The sequence below is a fragment of the Dama dama genome, chromosome 15 (assembly GCF_033118175.1).
Source record: "Dama dama isolate Ldn47 chromosome 15, ASM3311817v1, whole genome shotgun sequence".
In the NCBI taxonomy this organism is placed as follows: domain Eukaryota; kingdom Metazoa; phylum Chordata; class Mammalia; order Artiodactyla; family Cervidae; genus Dama; species Dama dama.
Window position 1 is genome coordinate 62,226,616 of NC_083695.1, and position 23,790 is coordinate 62,250,405.

Below are 23,790 nucleotides of genomic sequence, written 5' to 3' on the forward strand. Positions count from 1 at the left end.
GGTGTGCAGTTTTACCTCGTTGTCTTATTTCACATTTCTCTGATGACATATGACGTGGAACAGCTTTTCATATGCTTATTTGCCATCTGCATATATACTTTGGTGAGGTGTCTATCAAATTCTTTGACCTATTTTTTGATTGAGTCATTTGTTTTCTTATTGTTGAGTTTTAAATTTTTTTTGTACATTTTGGATAACAGACCTTTATCAGATGTTTCTTCTCAAATATTTTCTCCCAGCCCGTGACTTGTCTTCTAACTTTCTTGACCATGTCTTTTGCAGAGAAGAGCTTTTAAATTTTAATGAAGTGGTCTACTCTGTTTAAGCATTAGGTTTAATGTTTAAAAATGTATTAGTTAAAACCCATAGATAAAATTTTACAGAATTTTTTTGTAATCAGAGTATGTTATGCAATAAGGTAGTTAAAAATCACCTTATGAAATTATGTCACTTTGCAGTCAGTTTGGTGACTTATTAGCAGGAACTCTCTCCAGCAGATCTGCACCAGGTGGAATCATCTCCAGCCATTTTCATTCTTTGTATCACTCCATTCAAGATTCATTTTCCAGGGGTGGAGGTTTTTTTAACTTTTTATTTTGTATTGGGATATAGCCCATTAGCAACCAGTGTTGTGACAGTTTCAGATGAATAGCAAAGGGACTCAGCCATATGTATACATGTATCCATCCTCTCCCAAATCCCCCTCCCATTCAGGCTGCCTCATAACATTGAACTGTACTGTAGGACCTTGTTGATTATTATTCATTTTAAATATAGTAGTGTGTACATGTCAGGGATGGTGAGTTTGATTGGCTTATTTGGATCCTATACCAACCATTGGTCAAGGGAGGATGTTCCCCATTGACTGATAGACCCAAGACTGTATCCAGTGACAAGAGATAAAGTAAACTTGGGTATGGTTAAAGAAAAGAAAAATGACCCACAGACAGGCATAAATCACAGATATTCAGGACAGAAGGTCACCAAAAGGTTTCATCACAAATCATTCAAAAGATCACCAAGTATCCAATTCACTAAGCATCCTGGGATCTGTAATGGGATTCAGGAAGTAGGAGGTCACAACTCAAGTCATCAAATCAGATAGTCATTGAACATTAGGAACAAGCACAGACATGAAGGCGCAAACACACACACACATGCACACACGTTTGTGCACAAAGTCGCTTTATTATTTGCTTATTATCTACAACAAAGCCAAAATCTATTTATAAGCACATCTTTGCATTTGCAAAGGAGGACTAACCTTAAAAGCTTGTAGAAAGTAAAGATAGTAAATAGAAATAGATTTAAAAGGTGCTTTTTCTATGACTTGTGAAATATCAATATTGTCTTCAATTCATATGTGACTTTTTGTAGTTTTATTAACTTTCCTGACTTACAAGGAGAATTGTTGAACACTGTTTAATTACTCCATCCCTTCTGATACTCAGTGCATGTTACATAGAGCTGCCTTATAAGAAACAGCTATTGTAAACCATCATGTACCCACTGAGGATGTTTTCACTGCTCAAGGCATCATAATATGTGTGGTGTTCTGAGACACCTGGGCTCTCTGTCCTTGGATATCAGTCACTGAAGAAGATGGCAGCTCAACTACTTGAGGTGCCCCCAAAGCCCTTCAAAATGAATTTCATGTACTCCACCTACTCTGACTCCAAGTCAGACTGTCCCAAGCATCAAGCTAGGTGAAAATATAGCTAGAGTGATGAAATAACAAATAGAACTTGATTTTACTTCAATAGAGTCATACACACATATACACCCTCAAGTCCTTCAAAGCCCAGATTTACAAAGTACATCTTAATGAATTTTCCTGCAGTGATAATACTGAAACATAACTTCTGAAAGTGGAAAGGGAAATTTTTTTGTTAATCCCAATTGAATGTGGCTGTATTAAAGCACAACACTGGAACTCAGCTGGACTTGACCAGGACCACATAGGACTTGATGAAATCCCCAACAGAGAGTCCGGACAGTTAGAGCCACTTGGGTGGCCAGATCATTCTTCTTTGGTGACAGCCTGTGCTCCTCTGCCTCTGGGAATTTCCGGAAAGCCTTTGATACATTTACTCCCCCTTTACTCATTCTTCCCTTATGGGTTCAGAATGTGTCTCTTTTACAGGAGGATGGACGATATGAAGGCCCAACTTTGGCTCAAGCTGTGGAGCTGTTTGGTGGCAGACGATGGAGTACTCGAAACCCCAGCCCTGGGACATCAGCAAAGAGCGCTGAGAAACCCAACACCTTAAGTATAAGCAACGCCAAGAAAAAGAAGAAAATCCTTATGAGGGTAGGGTGTTACTTGTTTATTAAGCATCCAACCCAATCATCTGGGACCACTGTATAATCTACATAACCATAAACTATTTTAGGTCATTTGGACTGGGGACAGGGTGAGATGTAAAACAAATAAAATACAAGAGCTTACCAAGTGCCCACTGGATGCCAAGCCCAGTACTAGGAACTGAGTCACCACCAGCAAAAAGTCAGGGTCCATAGAGGGACACAGAGATGCTAACAAACACAGTGAGATCTAAGTAAGAGTCCCTGTCACGCTGTCTGCAAAGTGCTGTGGGGTAGAGAGAAGGGAAATAGAAGACTGGGAGTCAGGCAGGGATGGCTCCACAGAGAAGGTGAGAGGTGGGTCTTAAAGGACAGATGGGATTCACCAGGCAGACAATGCAGGGGACCGCCTCTCTGGCACAGGGGGCCCTGGATTTAGGCTTCAGGTTGGAGCATCGGCTCTGTGGTGGGCAAAGAAAGGATAGTAAGGAACAAGGATCATATTAGGAAGGTTTTGGAGGGTCAAAAGGCTAGAACTCAATTTAAAATATATTAACAAGAGAATCAAGTGTCCATCCACCGATGAAGGATAAAGAAAAGGTAACATGTACATACAATGGGGATAAAAAGAGGGAAATCCTGTCATGTGCTGCAACGCAGATGACCTTAAGGACGTTATCCTAAGTGAAATAAGTCAGTCACAAAAGGACGAATACTGCATGATTCCAGTTACAGGTATGAGATACCTAGAGTGGTCCAATTCTTAGAAACAGAAAATAGAATGGTGGTTGCGGGGACTAAGGTGAAGGGGAAAGGGGGAGTTGTTTAATGAGTATAGAGTATCAGTTTTGCAAAAGTGAAGAAGTTCTAGAAATACCTTGCACAACAAAATACAAATAGTTAACACCACTTTCTCTATGGTACACTTAAAAATGGTCATGTGTGTGTTAGTTGCTCAGTTGTGTCTGACTCTTTGCATCCCCATGGACTGTAGCCTGCCAGACTCTTCTGTCCGTGGGATTCTCCAGGCAAGAATACTGGAATGGGTTGCCAGTTCCTTCTCCAGGGGATCTTCCCGACCGAGGGATTGAACCCAGGTCTCCCACATTGCAGGCAGCTTCTTTACCATCTGAGCCACAAGGGAAGCATTAAAAATGGTTAAGATGGTAAATTCTGTGTTTTGTTTTTTAGCATGATATATATATATATATATATATATATATATATATGTATCACTCTATATTATATATTACATTATTTATATTATCACTATAGTGTGATACATTTTCTTCATGGTTAAATGGAAGAAGTTCCACTCTTTGCACTTGGGAGGCTGTTGATGCCTAGGTTGAACTTTATCTGCTTTATAATTCTGTCTCTGCACAGACTCCAGGGATCTTATGCCTTCTCTTGTCACCCTTTCCCCCAAGGAGTACTGCATTATCATGAAGAACACGTGGGATAAACAGAACAAGGGAACACTTGGTCAGCCTTCACATAGGTCTTTACTGGTTTCACCAGGGGGAGGTGGTACTGATGGTGGATCAGTGAAAAAATAGGGACCCACCTGAGCTAAGCAGAGATGGGAAGGATAAGCATGTGAGTTTTCTGTTCCCAGGGTGAGAGTGGAGAGGTGACGGATGACGAGATGGCCACCCGCAAGGCCAAAACACACAAAGAGAGTCGGAGCCGGAGTGGTTCTGATCCTCAAGATGTCAATGAACAAGAAGAATCAGGTAAAGCAGCATCTTCATATCTGAGGGTTTTTTAAATGGGAAAACGTGCATTTGGTTTTAAATTGAGATATACACTTATATCTCAACACAGGCCTTCTTAACTAAACTCTATCTTATTAAATATACTTACCTTTGTTTTTAACTGGATGATGGAACCCAAGAGGTATTTCTGCAAACACAAGTTTGCAGATGTAAGTTGTACTTAGAAGAAAATACTAACTAGTTAACTTGCCATTATTGACAAAGAATATTAGATTTGAAAGATACAATCAAATCACTGGATTAGACCAGTGATTCTTACCTCCTGGCTGGATATTAGAGCTTTTTAAATATTCTATGCATGCTCTTGCCACACCCCAGCCCAACCGATTCAGACTCTATGTGAGTTCAGGATATCTAGGCACTGTTTTAAGTTCCCCAGATGATTCTGATGTGTAGCCAGGATTGAGAACTCACCAGAATATTTTAATACTTCTTATACATATATGCTTATACATATACATATAATGCTTCTTATAATTGCCTGTATAGATTGATTTCCTCAGACATTCAGAAACATCTTTTCTATCTGATTTGTGAGGGAAAGTTTAATCAGAGTCATTGTCTTTTTTCTGTCTTCCACTCTCACAGAGGCAAATGCCATCATGAACCCTCCCAACCCTCTCCCTTCCAGAAGAGCCCACTCCTTGACCACGACTGGGCCCCCTACCTTGACTGCCGGGACATCATCTCCCATCAGGCCAGTGTCCTCCCCTGTGCTGCCTGCTTCCAACAAGAGCCCGACCAGGTGGGGCCTTAACATGATAAAAAGAAGGACCCTTTACACCATTCGGGTTGTGTAGAAGGGCATCCTCTTTCAGCGCTCTGTCGAAAGATGGTCTCTAACAATCACTTTAAAACTGAAAACCCCAAAATTTTAAAAGCTATTAATTTTCTTGACTGCATTTTCCTACTTTCTCACATTACTACCATTCACACTACTTTGCGACCCCATAGACTGTAGCCCGTGAGGCTCCTCTGTCCATGGAATTCTCCAGGCAAGAATACTGGAGTGGGTTGCCATTTCCTTCTTCAGGGGGTCTTCCCAACCCAGGGACTGAACCCAGGTCTTCTGCTTTGCTGGCAGATTCTTTACCATCTGAGCCACATTACTATAATGGCTTCTAATTTTTTTGACAAACCAATCCTTCAGAGGCCAGTAACAGTAACAAAACCTGAGCGGTCAGTCTCTAAATCTGCATTGTCTGATCTAGCAGCCACTAGCCACAGGAAAGGACTTCCCCAGTGACGCAGCAATAAAGAATCTGCCTACAACGTGGGAGTCACAGGATCCCTAGGTCAAGAATATCCCCTGGAGGAGGGTACAGCAACCCAGTCCAGTACTCTTGCCTGGAGAATCCCATGGACAGAGGAGCCTGGCGGGCTGCAGTCCATGGGGTCGCAAAGAGTCAGACACGACTGAGACTACTTAGCACAGCACAGCAGCCACAAGAAAACAAACAAAAAAAGTTAACTGGCTATTTAAATTCAAATTTAATTAAAATGAAATTTCAAATTCAGTTCCTCAGTCACACTAGCCACATTAAAAGTATTGCAGAGCTACCACTGGCTGGTGGCTACTGTATGTACTCAACAGTGCAGATAAAGAACATTTCTATCATTGCAGAAAGTTCTATTGGATAGCACTGCTTTAAATGAAGGATAAATGTTTTCATGTAAGCAACTTGATCCTTTGCTAATGGGTGAAATATATTTAACACTCTTCTCATGTATAAGATGTACATCTCTGGAGAAATGAATGTCTTACAGCCAGTTGGAGAGGTTTAGATATAATCCTAAAGCTGGTATTACTGTAAATAATTTTTTAAGGTCCATGCCAATTAAAGATTTGAAACAACAGCTACCCTCTTAAAAAAATATATTAAAATGAAAGTCTTTCAGAGGAATCAGAATGCCATATCATCTCTCTCAACCCCACACTAAAGTTTAAGAAATGTTGAGATTCCAGACAGAACCATGATAAAAAAAAAAAAAGCAGACATTCTATTACTTCATCAGAGAAGTGGGAGGAGGATATGGGTCTGTATAGGTACTGGTTTAGAAACATTTCTATACACACACACTTAACACACATGCATCACCCGCCCTCTTCTCTCCTTCTCTTCCTCCCCGCATCTCCCTCCTCCTCATGTCTGTTTTCCTCTTTCCTTGTCTCTGTGTCTCTGTCTGTCTCTCTGGGTGTCTCTGTCTCTGTATCTCTCTCTTTCTCTCTCTCTTGGAAGCTTGCTATAGATAAAAACCCTACAGTAAATCCTCTTTTAAAGGGAAGCATCCTTTCATAGTGTGAATAATGTACATAATTTCTGCATTTGGCTTAACTGGATCACAGGTACCTAGAAATTCTTTTTACCACTTTTGCAAGGTTTGTAGGTTTGTAACAAAATTAAAGCTACAAAGAATCAGAATTCTTTGCATTATATTTCAGCCTAAACAGTCTCTTGATGAAAGTAAAGGAGGAGAGTGAAAAAGTTGGTTTAAAGCTCAACATTCAGAAAACTAACATCATGGCATCTGGTCCCATGACTTCATGGCAAATAGATGGGGAAACAGTGGAAACAGTGTCAGACTTTATTTTGGGGGGCTGCAAAATCATTGCAGATGAAATTAAAAGCTGCTTACTCCTTGGAAGGAAAGTTATGATCAACCTAGATAGCATATTAAAAAGCAGAGACATTACTCTGCCAACAAAGATCTGTCTAGTCAAGGCTATGGTTTTTCCAGTGGTCATGTATGGATGTGAGAGTTGGACTGTGAAGAAAGCTGAGCACCGAAGAATTGATGCTTTTGAACTGTGGTGTTGGAGAAGACTCTTGAGAGTCCCTTGGACTGCAAGGAGATCCAACCAGTCTATCCTAAAGGGGATCAGTCCTGGGTGTTCATTGGAAGGCCTGATGCTGAAGCTGAAACTCTAGTACTTTGGCCACCTCATGTGAAGAGTTGACTCATTGGAAAAGACCCTGATGCTGGGAGGGATTGGGGGCAGGAGGAGAAGGGGATGACAGAGGATGAGATGGCTGGATGGCATCACTGACTCGATGGGCATGAGTTTGAGTAAACTCTGGGAGTTGGTGGTAGACAGGGAGGCCTGGCGTGCTACAATTCATGGGGTCGCAAAGAGTTGGACACTACTGAGCGACTGAACTGTCTAACTGAACTGAAACAGTACCCTGGGAAAATAAAACGGCCACATAAGTACAATTAAGTGGCCTTTCCCTTTATTTCCATCACTCATAAGCAGGAAAAGGAAAGACAAAGTAAACAAGGAAAATATTTTCAAAGAGGTAAAAATAGAGAGACTACCATGCCAGATGCAAAATCAGAGGACCCCGCCATAGGAGGACAGGGGGCCAGTAAGAGAAGACAAGGCGGGAGAGGAGAAGTCAGCCTGAATACTCTTCAAGAAGAAAGCAAAATTGAGCCCTAGGAAGGAACCGAGTAGAAGAATAGAGGTTCCTAAAGTAAGAGGGAGTTGGGTGCCTATAGACAGTGGCTGGTCAGGGAACCAGAGGAAGGAAGGCATGAAACATATATATTTAAATTCAAATGAAAAACCACTTTGTTATCAGACCTTTGTCCTCTTCTTCAAGATCTACCCTCTGTTTCCCACACTGTACTTGGAATCAACAATCCAGGCCTACAAAGTATAATACCATAAATCTATCCATTTGTAATACTCTTCCATTAATGGAGGTGACCTTCAGATGTCAACACAAAATAATTTTCCATAAATAAACACTGTTGAAAGGATCAAGAACAAGCTAGCTATTCATTACAATATTCTCTCTATTTTCTTATATATTTGAAATATTTTAAAAATGAAAAATTAAACACAAAAACAAAAATGGAAAAAAAAAAAAGAAAGATCCTACTGATTGATTTGACCAAAAACCAGCCAAAACATTTCTCATACTCTCCTCTCAAGGAACCAGCATAGGAAATAAAAAAATATTGTGAAAGAGCTAGACTGAATTTTTGACCCAGATGACTGATATTTTTATATTACATAGATACAGCCTTGGCAGGTGCAAATATAATTCTAGGCAAGAGTTGGCTTCTTTCCACCCTTCATATTTTTGTGACTCACATTTTCCATTAGCATTAAAAACCCTTCCTTGTTTTCATCTAAAAACTGGTAAAGAAAGAAGAAAGGGAAGACATTGATACATTCAAGATTTTCTTCTTAAATGTGTTTCTATGATTTAAAATATATAAAAGCACATGAATAATTTTCCATAAGTTATAATTGCACAATGTGGGGCTCTTTTTTGAAATGACTTTTCTTCAAAACCACTGAATTTATGGGTTTTTTTTTTTTTTCCTCTCATTGACCTGTGATTTCAAAGACCTGTTTTGATTTGTAGAGGAATATTAACTCAGCTTTGTGCCCTTATTAAATAGGCTGTAAACATGAAGTGGTTTCAATATATAATGTTTTATTTCCTCTGATGCAATATAGATGAATTTGGAGAGAAATGAAAAGATGTAATAATTAAAGCAATGCTTAGAAAGAAAAGAGCCTAAACTTCAGTGGCTTGCAGTCCATCTTTCGGTTCATGTTGCTAATCCCAGAACGTCTCTTAGGGCAGAGTGACAGAACCGGTCCCAGTTCTGCCCATCAAGGCCGTGTCTTTGTTGCAGTGCTTGGAACAGCAGCAGCTGCTGGCCAGGGAAGATCAAAGGAGGGATGCAGGGCTTTCAGAGCTTCATGGTTTCAGACAGCAGCATGAGTTTTGTGGAATTTGTTGAGCTGTTCAAATCATTCAGGTACGACCGGCTTTCTTCTCAGCCTTCCCTCCTCTTACCCTTCCCTTGTTAAAACGGAGCTAAAGATGAGGTGTTCTCCACCCTGTGCCCAGTGTGAGGAGCCGCAAGGACCTGAAGGACCTCTTTGACATCTACGCCGTACCCTGTGACCGAGCTGGCTCTGAGGCAGCCCCCCTCTATACCAACCTGACCATTGATGAAAATGTCAGCGGTCTTCAGCCTGACCTAGGTTTGTGTGACAATTTGATATTTCCCTTTGAGACCTTTCTACCTAAAAATAGTTAGAGACCCAGTCATGCAAACCTTCAGCCTGTCCCACATGGCACACTGCCTCCAGGAGCATGGTGAAATGCTTAGAGAATCATTTCTCTAATGGGAGTGTCAGGGGGATGGTATTATTAGCATTTTGGACTAGGAAATTCATCATTGTATGGGTCTGTCCTTAGAGTCCAGGATATATTTAACCAGTAGAGCCTTCCAGTCATTGTGATAACTAAAAATCCTTTCCCACTTATTGCCAAATGTCCACGAAGTTTGTGGCATGTCCCAGTTGGGAAATGCATTTCTTCCCTACCTCCAGGTGGGTGGGTGCTGCACCCAGCGTTGGGAGTGGTCTGCCCTTTGACAGGAGGATCTTGCCTGACCTCAGCAAAGTACTCCTACCTGAGCATTCAGGACATTCTTCCTAATACATAAACCAGAGTTCCTTGATCCCATTCCTTGCCACCACCATTACCATCACCACCCACGTATTTTAGGCCTATTGTTTTTCTCTTCTGTTCTTGCTGGAAACCATAAACCTTTCTAAAAAGCAAAAAACAAAATTAACTTAGTCCTCTTTCCTGCATTTTCTTTTTTACTTATTTAAAAACATATTGTCCTTAAGAATACTAACCTTTTTCAACCTTATAGCCATTCAGTTATAAATGTACATAACTGTAGATTTGTCAAGTAGTTATAGTTTTCAAAAAAAATAGTAGACTATTTTTTAAGGATAGTTAAGTTTACAGAAAAATGAGCAGAGAGTACAGAGAGTTCCTGTATGCTCTCCCCCAATACATACAGTTTCCCCCTTAGTAATTTTTTCATTAGTGTGGTATATTTGTTACAGTTGAGTCAATATTGATATATTTGAAGTCCATAATTTACATTAATGTTCACTGTCTGTGTTTTCTATGGGTTTTCACAGAAGTATAATGATCATGTATTTGCCATTACAATAGTATACAGCATAAATAGTTCCACTGTCCTAAAGACCTGCTATGCTCTGTCTTGTCACTCTCCCACTCTCCTCTGAACCTCTGGAAAATACTGATCTTTTTCCTGTCTCCATAGCTCTGCTTTTCCCAGAATGTCATGTAGTTGGGATCGTATAGTATGTATGTAGCCTTTTCAAACTAGCTCCTTTCACTGGGTAATATGTGTTTAAGGTTCCTTGATGTCTTCTCATGGTTTGACAGCTCATTTCTTTATATTGCTGATCAATATTTTGTTATGTGTATGCTTGCCCATTCACCTATTGAAAGACATCTTGGTTGCTCCTGAGTTTTAGCAATTATGTAGAAAACTGCTATAAATATTTGGTATGCAGGTTTTTTTGTGGACCTAAGTTTCTAACTCACTTGGGTAAACACCTAGGAATGGAGTTGCTGGATCCTATGGTGAGCCTGTATTTAGCTCTGCAAGAAACTGCCACCCTGTTCTCCGTGGTGGTTAGAATGAAAATGACCGGCCATACCAAAGAGGGTGCACATGTGGAGCAACTAGGGCATTGCTCGTGGCAGTGTGAAACAGTACAGCCAGCTCAGAAGAGAATTTGGCTGTTTCTTACAAAATAGAATGTACTCTTACCATATAATCCTGCAGCTCTACTCCTTGGTATTTACCCAAATGAGTTGAAAACATACGTTCACACAGGCACCTGCACACAAATGTTTACAGTTACACTTTTAAAGTACAAAAAAACTGTAATCTTAAGGGTATATCTTCCATGCGTGCTCAGTCATAGAAGTGGTTATTCTCAAAAACCAAAGTCTGAGTTCAGCCTAAAATCCCCAACTGAATTTACATGAGTTTGCATCTGATACTGAAGTTTATGAGCTTTTAGGATCATTGACCTAGCTCTCTTCATTTCTTTTATTTATTCACTAATTTGTTTTTTTATTCCTTCAACTATGTGAAGTCAGGAAGAAGCACTGAGCTTGATAGCATGTTTAGACAGATTAGTGAAGAGTTACTACTGCTTAATATTTCCACAACATCATTATCTCCAAAAATGGGCTTTATGAAAGATGCTGGCTAGCCCGTCCATGTTCTGTTGGATGGTTCTGTTTCAGATTTGTTGACCAGAAATGTCTCAGATTTGGGGTTATTCATCAAGAGTAAACAGCAGCTGTCCGACAACCAGAGGCAGATATCTGATGCCATTGCTGCTGCAAGTATTGTAACAAATGGCACCGGAGTGGAGAGCACATCTCTGGGTGTGTTTGGAGTCGGCATCCTCCAGCTCAATGACTTCCTAGTGAATTGCCAAGGAGAACACTATACTTATGATGAAATCCTCAGCATCATCCAGGTTTGTATCTTTTTTGTGTGCAAGGACATGTGTTAAGCTTCTACCTATTCTGATTATTTTCTGCTGAACGTTTACTCTTTTTATACTTCCTTCCAATGCCTTTAAAGTCTGGAGGAGAAATAGAAGTTTATTAAAAAAAAAAAAAACCAAATATGTGAGTGTTCTTATTTAACATACAGTTAACATAGGTCCTAAACCTTTTTCTTTTGCTGTTGTTTAGTTGCTAAGTCATGTCCGACTCTTTTTCGATCCCATGGACTATACAGCCCACCAGGCTCCTCTGTCCATTTGTGCTTCCCTGGTGGCTCAGCGGTAAAGAATCCGCCTGCCAGTGCAGGAGACTCAGATTTGATCCCTGATTTGGGAAGATTCTCTGGAGAAGGAAATGGTAACCCACTCTAGTTTTCTTGCCTGGGAAATCCCACGGATAGAAAAGCCTGGTGGGCTACACTCCATGGCATTGCAATAGTCAGATACAACTTAGTGACTAAACACCAAGTCACTTTTACCCAGTGGCTACTGTAAGGAATCAGTACATGATTGTTTTTTGTTGTTCCAGCACATGCAATGGAATTGGTAGTTAGGTCATCAGCTATTTTGATTGTCTGACAAATGTTTATCAGCTTCTACTCTGGGCCTGGAAATATAGTATTTAAGATCAAGTTCTGACCTTCATAGCAGTTTACATTCTAGTGGGTGAGGCAAACTATAAATGAATAAAGATATCATGTAATTTCAGGTAATAATGGGCTCTGAAAAAAACCTGAGCAGAGTAAGGGAATGGAAGGTTGAGAGGAGTAGGCCAAGGCCACTCGAGCGAGCTGACACTTGGCTTGAGTCCTGAATGATTAAGCCTTGCGAGGGTCTAAAGAGAGAGCTTTCCAGACAGAGAGTAGCAAGAAGAAGCCAGCTTGGAGTTTGTGAGGAATAACAAAAGCCAGAGGGACCGTAGCAGACTTGATTTCAGACAGGTGGGCAGGGGCCAAACCATCCAGGCATCTTAGGCCATGGTAAGGAGTCCATGGGAGGTGAGAAGCTATTGGAAATTTTTGAGCAGGGGAAGATGATTTAAGTTTCTAAGAGGTCACTCTGGCCCCACTGGAGTGTAAACTCTGCTGGGGAAGGAGTGAAGGCCAGAGAAACTGGGAAGGAAGCTGTCACTGTAACCCAGAAGAGGTGGTCATGGCTTCCTCTCGGGGGTGAGAGGAGAGAGGGGGCCAGATGGTTCACTGTGGCTGCGCCACATGCAACAGAATTAGTCTAGGCTTTTAGCCTCCCTTGTCAATTGATTAGGAATCAGTGGATTAGCTGGCCAGCAACTGGACTTGATCACTGGCGATGCTAAAAATGTAAGATTATGATCACATGATTGAGTGTGCACTAAGATATGATGGAGTGTGACCACTGTCCTGAGTGGACCTTCACATTTCACCTCCCACCAACTCTGTAGTAGCTGCTGTTCTGATTCCCATCTTCACCTGGATAAACTGATACTGTTTGTTTCCATATAAATCAGCTTTATTCTTTTCTCCTTTTATTTTTTTCCTCTTAAATAAATATGCTTCCTATAATAAACTCACACATAATAAATGTTTTCTTTTGGACTAAAAACTACATTTTAACACTCCATAACTAAATTAGTCCAAATATTTGGTTTAGATATTTCCTGATGAAAACAGAACAGTTTTAAAAAATGATGTGGTGGTTTTTTTTTCCCTTTAGTTTCCTTTACCTAAATAACACTCCTTTTGTATCCCTTGCAGAAGTTCGAGCCTAGCATTAGTATGTGTCATCAAGGCCTAATGTCATTTGAAGGATTTGCAAGGTAACTTTTAAAATATTTTTGCCCATCATTTAAGCATGTATATTTCTCAAATAGACTCACAGATACAGAGAACAAACTAGCTGTTACTAGTGGAGAGAGGACTTGGGAGAGGGACAAGATAGGGGAAGGGGGACTTCCCCAGTGGTCAAGGGGTTGAGACTCTACATTTCCAACACAGGGGGCACAGGTTCAATCCCTGGTCGGGGAACCTTAGTTCTGCCGTGTGGTGCAGCCCAAAAAATAAAATAATTTTTTGAAAAAGATAGGGGAAGGGGATTAAAAGATACAAATGATACATATGATAAATACAGGATTAATGTATAATACAAGGAATATAGCCAATGTGTTATAATAGCTTTATGAAGTATAATCTATAAAAATACTGAATCACTATGTTGTATACTTGAAACTGGGCTTCCCAGGTGGTGCTAGTGGTAAAGAATCCGCCTACCAATGCAGGAGATGTAAGAGAGGCGGGTTCAACCCCTGGGCTGGGAATATCCCCTGGAGGAGGGCACAGCAACCCACTCTAGTATTCTTGCCTGGAGAATCCCATGGGCACACAAGCCTGGCAGCCATGGGGTCGCACAGAGTTGGACACAACTGAAGCAACTTAGCATGCATACCTGAAACTAATATAATATTTTAAGTCAAGTATACTTCAGAAAAGAGAGTGTGTAGTTTTCCTATACAAGACTGAGAAAATTGTTTCCCCTAGGTTTCTTATGGATAAAGATAATTTTGCCTCGAAAAATGATGAGTCACAGGAGAACGTTAAAGAAATGCAGCTGCCCCTCTCCTACTATTACATTGAATCTTCACACAATACCTACCTCACGGGCCACCAGCTCAAAGGAGAATCCTCAGTAGAACTCTACAGCCAGGTACCGAGAATTTCACTGGGAATGTGGTTTTCATTAACCTTATTTACGTAACCCCTAGTCACAGAAAGTTGACCCCAGGCTCCTTTGATGAGCTTATATGCTGTTAATTGTGAAATGTGAGGAAATATGATGTGTGGGAAGCTGCCAATATATACGGCTGTTTTCTTTGCTTCTTTTCTTTCCATTCCGCTCCCCATCCCCCATCTATACTTAACCTTTATTCTAGGCAAAAATAAATAAATAAATAAATAAGTAGTAGTTTGAGACTCATAGCTTTTAGATCTTGGTTAGTTTGACCTACTCCTACTAAAATTAGATTTTCCCATGAGAAAACTATCTAATCGCTTGCCTAGATGCTAAATAAATCAATATATTGTAGTGGGAAAGCATAGGAGAAAATGCAACTGTTTATGAAGTTATTCCCAGAATATTGTTTATTTTGTTTTGCAATTTGTTAGAAAATTAATCCATCATTATGACAACCAACTTACCAAAAAAAAAAAATCTACAAAATGTAGGCAGTATCCTTACACACTTAAATTGATGGGAATGTTCTTGAAAACTCAGAAGGGTCTCTGGACTAGAAAAAGCACATCCTATTTGCCTAAACATCCAGCTCTCAATTATCTGTATGGCTGTTGCTTCTATTGTATTTTCTTCAATACCTTTGTCTATGCTCCCTGTTTTCTGTACTCCCACAAGACCAGTTAATTGTGGGAGGATCTAGCTAGGTCCTGTGTGTGTGTGTGTGTGTGTGTGTGTGTGTGTGTGAGTGTCCATGTCTGTGTGTTGGGGGAAGGGGTCCAAGTGTAAAAATTATTACTGTATTGTATACATAAACACAGCACACTTGAGCTTCCTTTTTTCCTCAGATTACTCTAGATATTTCTCAAAGCATGGGTTAAACTTCTGTCCCAAAGCTTATTGGGTATGGAGTATGTCTTTTAAACTCTAAAATTTAAAGGGTTTTTATTATGAAATGAAGATGTGTTCTTAGAGTGACGATTTTCAAAATAAGTGTCTGTCAAGGGACCTCAGCTACTGACACAGAATAGCTGATATTGGAGGGTCCCATGCCCTGCTTCCACTGCAGCTGAAGATTTGCTCTTTTATGTGTTTTCTATATTGACCCTCTGTTTGCACTGAGAATTCCAAGGTTAAAAGAAGTTTCAAATCTATTGTTCTAAGGGAAAGAAATGAAATATGTGTGTGTGTGTGTGTGTGTGTGTGTGTGTTTATTCCAGGAAAATAAGCAGGGACTGGTGTCCTAGCTTTAATTCCTACTACACTTACCTATTTGACATCAGGGAGGTTTTCTTTTTTAATTTTTTTTTTCAGGGACATTTTCTTTTTAAACTCCTTAACATTACACCCCAAGTCTTTGAATAAAGCACAGAAACTCCTCAAATAGATTCATGGATGTGATTAAACCTTAAATGTGAGGCTCCCTTTTATTTCATTTCTTACCACTCTGCTGTCCTTCAACTCCTCCAATTACCTCCTAACATTCGTTACTTATGGGTCATTGAGAAGTGAGAGAAAGCCCTCTTCTCACCTGGAATTTCCAGCCCTGGTTCTCCTATTCTAGCGGTATGTGGAACCTTTAAAGTTATGTGGACTTTAATACAGACCTTTAGTCTTTTCATGCTGAAAGCCATCTGGTCTGCTGCCGGTCAGTGAACATTCTTCCCAGTGTGGCTCACTGCGGAGAGCCTCACGTCTCAGCTGTCATGTTACACAACAGTTTCAGCCCAAAGCAACTCACCCCTAGATACTCTGATGCTGAAAAATGCTGAGGGCCTTAGGATTCTCTACCACAGAATCAGTTCCCTGTGGGATGAGAGGCTGCCTAGGAAAACTGGGTTCTCTATGGTGTGCAATGGGAAGAATCTAGCAAGTATCTCATATAAAAGCATTAGCGGGGATTCAACTATCTAAGTTATGTTGTAGCAACTGTAGTGGCCACTAGCCCCCAGTTACTGTATTGCTGTTACATGGAAATAGGTGTGTGGATTCTTAAAGCAGAGAGTTGGCTCATTCACAGATACATACACCTCTTAGCTTGGTTGACCCTTTTGAATATCATCATCTTTAAGATGGTCCACACATAGAGTCTATGGAAGAAGAAGTTGATCCAAGCTAACATTACAGAAATGCCACCCAAATACATGGGTCAGGAGCTCTGCTTCTAGCTTTTAGATTCAGGAAAGCAAATAGGTATCATCTCATCTAATTCATTGGTAATGTTTCCTGGGGTTCTTTGCTGAGGAGGTCATGAGACAATGCATCAGAGCTTTGGGGGCAAATGTGTTATGATTGATTACTGATGACTGCTATGGGTATGGAAAAGGGGAGTTTATGGATTTATTTGCCGTCTCTGCTGTGGATGCTGTTCTAGGATTAGACAGCAAACAAATTCCTGAAAACTCCTTGCTTCTACCCTTCTCACATGCTACATGTTCACAGCAAAGGTATTAGTTTTGGGCCTAAATAGAAGAGCTTTGGGCTTCCCAGGTGGCACTAGTGGTAAGGAACCTGTCTGCCAATCCTGGAGACATGAGACACAGGTATAGTCCCTGGGTCAGGAAGATCATCCCCTGGAGGAGGGCTTGGCAACCCACTCCAGCATTCTTGCCTGGAGAATCCCGTAGCCAGAGGAACCTGGCAGGCAACAGTCCATAGGGTCACAAAGAGTCAGACACGACTGAGGCAACTTAGCACCACACACAGAGGAACTTTTATCCTGATTAGATTCATATAAATATTTCAGTTCATTAAAGAATCAGTGTCCTCATTTCCTCATCAGCACCTGTGTCATCTCCTCTGACATCTGCCCAGGTAGAGCTCTAGCCTGGCTTTTTCTTTTTTTTTTTTTTTTAATTATTATTTTTTATTATTATTATTTTTTGGTCATACATTGATATGAATCAGCCATAGATTTACACGTATTCCCCATCCCGATCCCCCCTCCCACCTCCCTCTCCACCTAATTCCTCTGGGTCTTCCCAGTGCACCAGGTCCGAGCACTTGTCTCATGCATCCCACCTGGGCTGGTGATCTGTTTCACCATAGATAGTATACATGCTGTTCTTTTGAAATATCCCACCCTCACCTTCTCCCACAGAGTTCAAAAGTCTGTTCTGTATTTCTGTGCCTCTTTTTCTGTTTTGCATATGGGGTTATCGTTACCATCTTTCTAAATTCCATATATATGTGTTAGTATGCTGTAATGTTCTTTATCTTTCTGGCTTACTTCACTATAAGGGGCTCCAGTTTCATCCATCTCATTAGGACTGGTTCAAATGAATTCTTTTTAATGGCTGAGTAATATTCCATGGTGTATATGTACCACAGCTTCCTTATCCATTCATCTGCTGATGGGCATCTAGGTTGCTTCCATGTCCTGGCTATTATAAACAGTGCTGCGATGAACATTGGGGTGCACGTGTCTCTTTCAGATCTGGTTTCCTCAGTGTGTATGCCCAGAAGTGGGATTGCTGGGTAATATGGCAGTTCAAATTCAACACTCATTTATGATTAAAACTCTCCAAAAAGCAGGAATAGAAGGAACATACCTCAACATAATAAAAGCTATATATAACAAACCCACAGCAAGCATCACCCTCAATGGTGAAAAATTGAAAGCATTTCCCCTGAAATCAGGAACAAGACAAGGGTGCCCACTCTCACCACTACTATTCAACATAGTGTTGGAAGTTTTGGCCACAGCAATCAGAGCAGAAAAAGAAGTAAAAGGAATCCAGATAGGAAAAGAAGAAGTGAAACTCTCACTGTTTGCAGATGACATGATCCTCTACATAGAAAACCCTAAAGACTCTACCAGAAAATTACTAGAGCTAATCAATGAATATAGTAAAGTTGCAGGATATAAAATTAACACACAGAAATCCCTTGCATTCCTATACACTAACAATGAAAAAACAGAAAGAGAAATTAAAGAAACAATACCATTCACCATTGCAACAAAAAGAATAAAATACTTAGGAGTATATCTACCTAAAGAAACAAAAGACCTATACATAGAAAACTATAAAACACTGATGAAAGAAATCAAAGAGGACACAAACAGATGGAGAAACATACCGTGTTCATGGATTGGAAGAATCAATATTGTCAAAATGGCTATTCTACCCAAAGCAATCTATAGATTCAATGCAATCCCTATCAAGTTACCAACGGTATTTTTCACAGAACTAGACCAAAGAATTTCACAATTTGTATGGAAATACAAAAAACCTCGAATAGCCAAAGTAATCTTGAGAAAGAAGAATGGAACTGGAGGAATCAACCTGCCTGACTTCAGACTCTACTACAAAGCCACAGTCATCAAGACAGTATGGTACTGGCACAAAGACAGAAATATAGATCAATGGAACAGAATAGAAAGCCCAGAGATAAATCCACGGACCTATGGACACCTTATCTTTGACAAAGGAGGCAAGGATATACAATGGAAAAAAGACAACCTCTTTAACAAGTGGTGCTGGGAAAACTGGTCAACCACTTGTAAAAGAATGAAACTAGAACACTTTCTAACACCATACACAAAAATAAACTCAAAATGGATTAAAGATCTAAATGTAAGACCAGAAACTATAAAACTCCTAGAGGAGAACATAGGCAAAACAGTCTCTGACATAATTCACAGCAAGATCCTCTATGACCCACCTCCCAGAATATTGGAAATAAAAGCAAAACTAAACAAATGGGACCTAATGAAACTTAAAAGCTTTTGCACAACAAAGGAAACTGTAAGTAAGGTGAAAAGACAGCCCTCAGATTGGGAGAAAATAATAGCAAATGAAGCAACAGACAAAGGATTAATCTCAAAAATATACAAGCAACTCCTGCAGCTCAATTCCAGAAAAATAAATGACCCAATCAAAAAATGGGCCAAAGAACTAAACAGACATTTCTCCAAAGAAGACATACAGATGGCTAACAAACACATGAAAAGATGCTCAACCTCACTCATTATTAGAGAAATGCAAATCAAAACCACAATGAGGTACCATTACACGCCAGTCAGGATGGCTGCTATCCAAAAGTCTACAAGCAATAAATGCTGGAGAGGGTGTGGAGAAAAGGGAACCCTCTTACACTGTTGGTGGGAATGCAAACTAGTACAGCCGCTATGGAAAACAGTGTGGAGATTTCTTAAAAAACTGAAAATAGAACTGGCTTTTTCATTTAAGGATATACCATATGTAGGTCACTTGAAGGACCAAAGTTGATGGGAAAATGATCATATGTTATTGCTATCAAATTTTACCTTCCACTAGTATTAGCTCTGGTCAGCACTCTTTCCACCTTAATCTGTTCTATCCCTTCCCCACCTGTGATATATTGTGGCCTTTGGCCAACATGCAATGTTTCTTTTCAATCTTAGGCCCTTCTGTTTTAGCCTGGAGCATGAACACTGATATGTGGAAGCCTGTGCTGGGTTTAATTTGAGGCTTTATCTCCATTTGCTCATCTGGGGTGGATTCACTCATTGATCCCACAGGTCCTCCTGCAAGGCTGTAGGAGTGTAGAGTTGGACTGCTGGGACGGAGATGATGGAATGCCCATCATTTATCATGGACACACCCTGACAACCAAGATCCCCTTCAAGGTAATGCTTCATAACTTTCTTTAGATCAGATCACAGAGAGTCATTATCTTTACTCATCATTTAAATAGTGACTCTTCCAAGTTATATCTTAGGTTGGGGGGTTCTTATCCTGGGTCTTAAGACCTCCAAATTGTGGGGATGTGCACATGTTCATTTTCTGGGGAGTTGATCTAAAACTCTCCTTATATTCCCATTCAGCCAAAGTTTAGTAACCATTACCTTAAATTAGTTATCATGTAATAATGTTATTGTAATTTCTGTATCATAAAATGATACATAAAAGGCAGGAGTTGTTCTCTTGCTGTAAGAATTAAAGATCATTTTCCCTGGTGTTCAGCTGACAAAGGCCAACATCATGTGTCGAGAGAGGATGAAATAACACTATAAAGTAATGAGAACTGATTCCACCTCAGGAGATTCATCACCCAGGAAGACTGGTCTCATTGTATTATGATGTCAGTTTCTAGGTAGCTTATTTGTTCATTGTACAATTATAAACCTCAATCTGAGGGTCTTTGGCTGTGGCATCATTTTTTTTTTCTGAACTGTAACTGGACTGAGAAGTAATATTACTATTTCTGTCTTGTATGTGAAGATAATGGCTAAAGCATATTTTTCTCTTCAACTCATTTTCCTATTCAGCCTTCTTTAAAACTTTTTTTGCCTTATGCTGAGGAAAGGAGGGATTGATAACTGTATTTATGTGCATACATAAAAATAGGTGATATATGTCTTATTACCCCAAGGAGACTTGATTGTAAACTCCTTGAAAGCAGGAAAGTATCTTATGCATCATTATTTTTGATACTGTAACTAAAACAATGTATCTTACCTATAATATACTCAATATATATATGTTGATTTGTTAAATTGACGATACTGATAACTGTTCCTCATAGTATGTGAACAATACTTAATATGAATAGTTTAATGTTTTTATAGAAAATAACCTATTGTACAGCTTAACTTGAAAATATATTTAAAAAGATAGAAACTATTTTGGCTAGAGTCTTCTGCATACACCAAGTTAGATGCCTTCTGTGGCTATTAGTACCTTGTTTCCTGACACCCTGGGCAGATATCTGAGCTCTGATGAGACTTTTTGGCCCTCACAGGAAGTGGTTGAAGCCATCGATCGCAGTGCCTTCATCAACTCTGACCTGCCCATCATCATATCGATTGAGAACCACTGTTCATTGCCTCAGCAACGAAAAATGGCAGAAATTTTCAAGGTAAGGTATCAGCTAAGTGACAGGATGGTGTCTTGGTCTTTGTCATGTTTGACTATTGTTGAGCTTAATTTGGGGCAACCATGGACCACACCACAGCTGGACCTCAGCTGTGAAACATGTATAGTTAGATCCCTCAGACCTGAAAAATGGGGATGCCCCTATGAGCTTGGGGCTCTCTCTTGAGTGGTTCATCTTTTCAGCTAGTGATTGAAGCATTCTTCTGTAGTCTTCTGGCAATTTCTAGAAAGCCTTCAGAGGTAAAAGAAGACCAACTCTCCAACACTTTTGGAATCACAAATCAGGGGTGCCGGGGTGTCATCTGCCAGTTATATATAGAAAAGCTGAAAATATTTAAGGGCAAAGAAGTCAAATCTTCTTGCGGCCCAACTTCAGATATAGAGATCCATGTTGGCAAAGAGGTTAGACTGGCCACAACAATTGCTGTTAGCACCCAGCTCTTCCTTATGCAAAGAAACTATAATACAAACAGATTTAACGGCAAATACTCCAGTATACTTCCCCCTTCCTCCACTAGTAGAGGCATTTATGGGAATATGGTTCTCAGTGGGAGGGAGGGGCATGGAGAGAAGAAAATGTTCCCAAATACAAAACTAATGCCAACAAAACTAATCAGCCTTTCATATTGCCTTTTCTTTGCCATCATTTAGAATGATGGTCTCTAAACGTTTTTTTTAATAATGTTATTTATTTATTTTGTGTGCCAGTTTTTCTCCAGTCACAGCGAGTGGGGTCTACTCTCCAGTTGCAGTGCATGGGCTTCTCATTGTGGTGGCTTTGCTTTTTGCAGAGCGCAGGCTCTAGGGCGCAAGGGCATCAGTAGGTTAGGCCTGTGAGCTCACTGATTTTGGCTCCCAGGCTCTAGAGCGCGACTCAATAATTGTGGCACATGGGGTTAGTTTCTCTGAGGAATGTGGGGTCTTCCTGACCCAGGAAGCAAACTCACATCTACATTGCAGGTGGATTCTTTACCACTGAGCCACCAAAGAAACCCTCTAAACTTTTTTGATTGCATACCTCTATCAGTAAAATATGCCATGTATTCCTATTGTGTATATTGACTTATTCATAAATTATATACATATCCTACTTACTAACATATTTCATATATTAATTAAAACATGCAAAAATAAAATATAAAAGAGGGTAACCGAAAGGATGAAAGTAAAGAATAGCATTTTAATGCTATTATTTATTAATGATACAAAAACCTTTTGCTATCATAAAAAAATTAGGACTGTTTATTTATTATCTAAATTTTTAGTGGGAACAATGTGATTGAATACACCTCATTATTTTTGAAACTTTTGTGATTGCTGACTTGCATGTCTGGTTTTAAGTTTAGTTTATTATTTCAGCATTTGTCTTTAATAGCTATAGTAGCTGATAAAGATGCCTTACAAAGATACCTATATACAGATGGAAAAGAGTTGTCATTAACTGCACTTGTTAAATCACGGTACTCATTTCTCAATTCCATTAATGAGGCAAAGGTTCTTGTTGGAATTTGGCTAGAGAGTTTGTATGTAAAGGTCTTGCCTTTATATACTTTTATATTTTGGGGCTTCCCTGGTGGCTCAGATAGCAAAGAATCTGCCTGCAATGCAGGAGATGAGAGTTCAGTCCCTGGGTCAGGAAGATCCCCTGGAGAAGGGAATTGTGACCCACTCCAGTATTCTTTCCTGGAGAAGTCATGGACAGAGGAGCCTGGCAGGCTACAGTCCATGGGGTTGCAAAAAGTCAGACACAACTGAGCGACTAACACTTTCACTTTTATATTTTTAACAGATGAGTTCAAACTCCACTAAAATCCTTCATTTAGAGGATTTTGTAACCATTAGAAAATCTGTTTCCATGTTTTTTGACTGTGCCTACATGAGTGTTTATGTTAAAATACATTGTTTCCTATAACAAAATCACATCACAATAGAAATATCTTTAGACAGTTGTCTTTACTCTTTCCAGAACACAAATTTTATCTAAAAAGCAACTGCTTTCTCAGTGTTAAAATGTTACACTTAGCACATAGGAACAGACTAATAGTGATTTTATAATCATCATCATTTGGTAACAAAGTGCAGCACAGAAAAAGTCAGAAATTTTAGGATACTTTTTTTTAAAGAAAATTGCATAACTTAGAATACTCCTTTGACTAACTAAGTGGGCTTCACCGGTGGCTCAGACGGTAAAGAAACTGCCTGCAGACCCAAGTTCGATCCCTGAGTCAGGAATATCCCCTGGAGAAGGAAATGACAACCCACTCCAGTATCCTTGCCTGGAAAATTCCATGGACGGAGCCCGGCCAGCTACAGTCCATGGGGTCGCAAAGAGTCAGACACAACTGAGCGACTTTACTTTCTTTGACTAAGTGCATTTTCCTTGAATAAAGTGTGAGCTTCTGTATGTTTATAAAGGATTTTCATAATCACTTTTCATCTAATTACAAAATATTTTAAAGAAAAATCTTTTTTCGAAATTAACCGCAGTGGTCACCACGGCACGCAAACTGTGATCATCTCAATAAGCTGGTACCAAACAAATATGTGAGGGACACACCTTTGGTCCCTCTGCATCAGTGGAGACCCCTTGCCAGCCCTGCAGGGACCTTTATGAACAGCCTCTGACATACATTGAGGGTTCCATTTTCAGTCTGCACATTAAGCACTAATAATCTTCCATTTTTGTTCTGTTTTCATTAAAAAAGAAAAAAAAAAAGACAACTAGAAATAGAAACTGCCATATTTTCTACCCTCACTC

The 23,790-nt window shown here is 39.9% G+C and overlaps 1 protein-coding gene across 3 annotated transcripts in view; it reads left to right on the plus strand.

The window, feature by feature from the left end:
• Positions 1 to 23,790, plus strand: part of PLCE1 (phospholipase C epsilon 1) — a 364,525-nt gene that overhangs the window by 294,005 nt on the left and 46,730 nt on the right. For 2 of the 3 annotated variants that reach the window (XM_061162214.1, XM_061162213.1), the window contains 10 exons: positions 2,144 to 2,311; positions 3,923 to 4,040; positions 4,671 to 4,827; positions 8,739 to 8,864; positions 8,957 to 9,093; positions 11,201 to 11,439; positions 13,203 to 13,264; positions 13,983 to 14,148; positions 19,676 to 19,783; positions 20,899 to 21,015. In XM_061162214.1, the coding sequence (XP_061018197.1) occupies positions 2,144 to 2,311; positions 3,923 to 4,040; positions 4,671 to 4,827; positions 8,739 to 8,864; positions 8,957 to 9,093; positions 11,201 to 11,439; positions 13,203 to 13,264; positions 13,983 to 14,148; positions 19,676 to 19,783; positions 20,899 to 21,015 (1,398 nt within the window). The remainder of the gene's footprint in view (positions 1 to 2,143; positions 2,312 to 3,922; positions 4,041 to 4,670; positions 4,828 to 8,738; positions 8,865 to 8,956; positions 9,094 to 11,200; positions 11,440 to 13,202; positions 13,265 to 13,982; positions 14,149 to 19,675; positions 19,784 to 20,898; positions 21,016 to 23,790) is intronic. The other variant, XM_061162215.1, reaches the window with a different exon arrangement.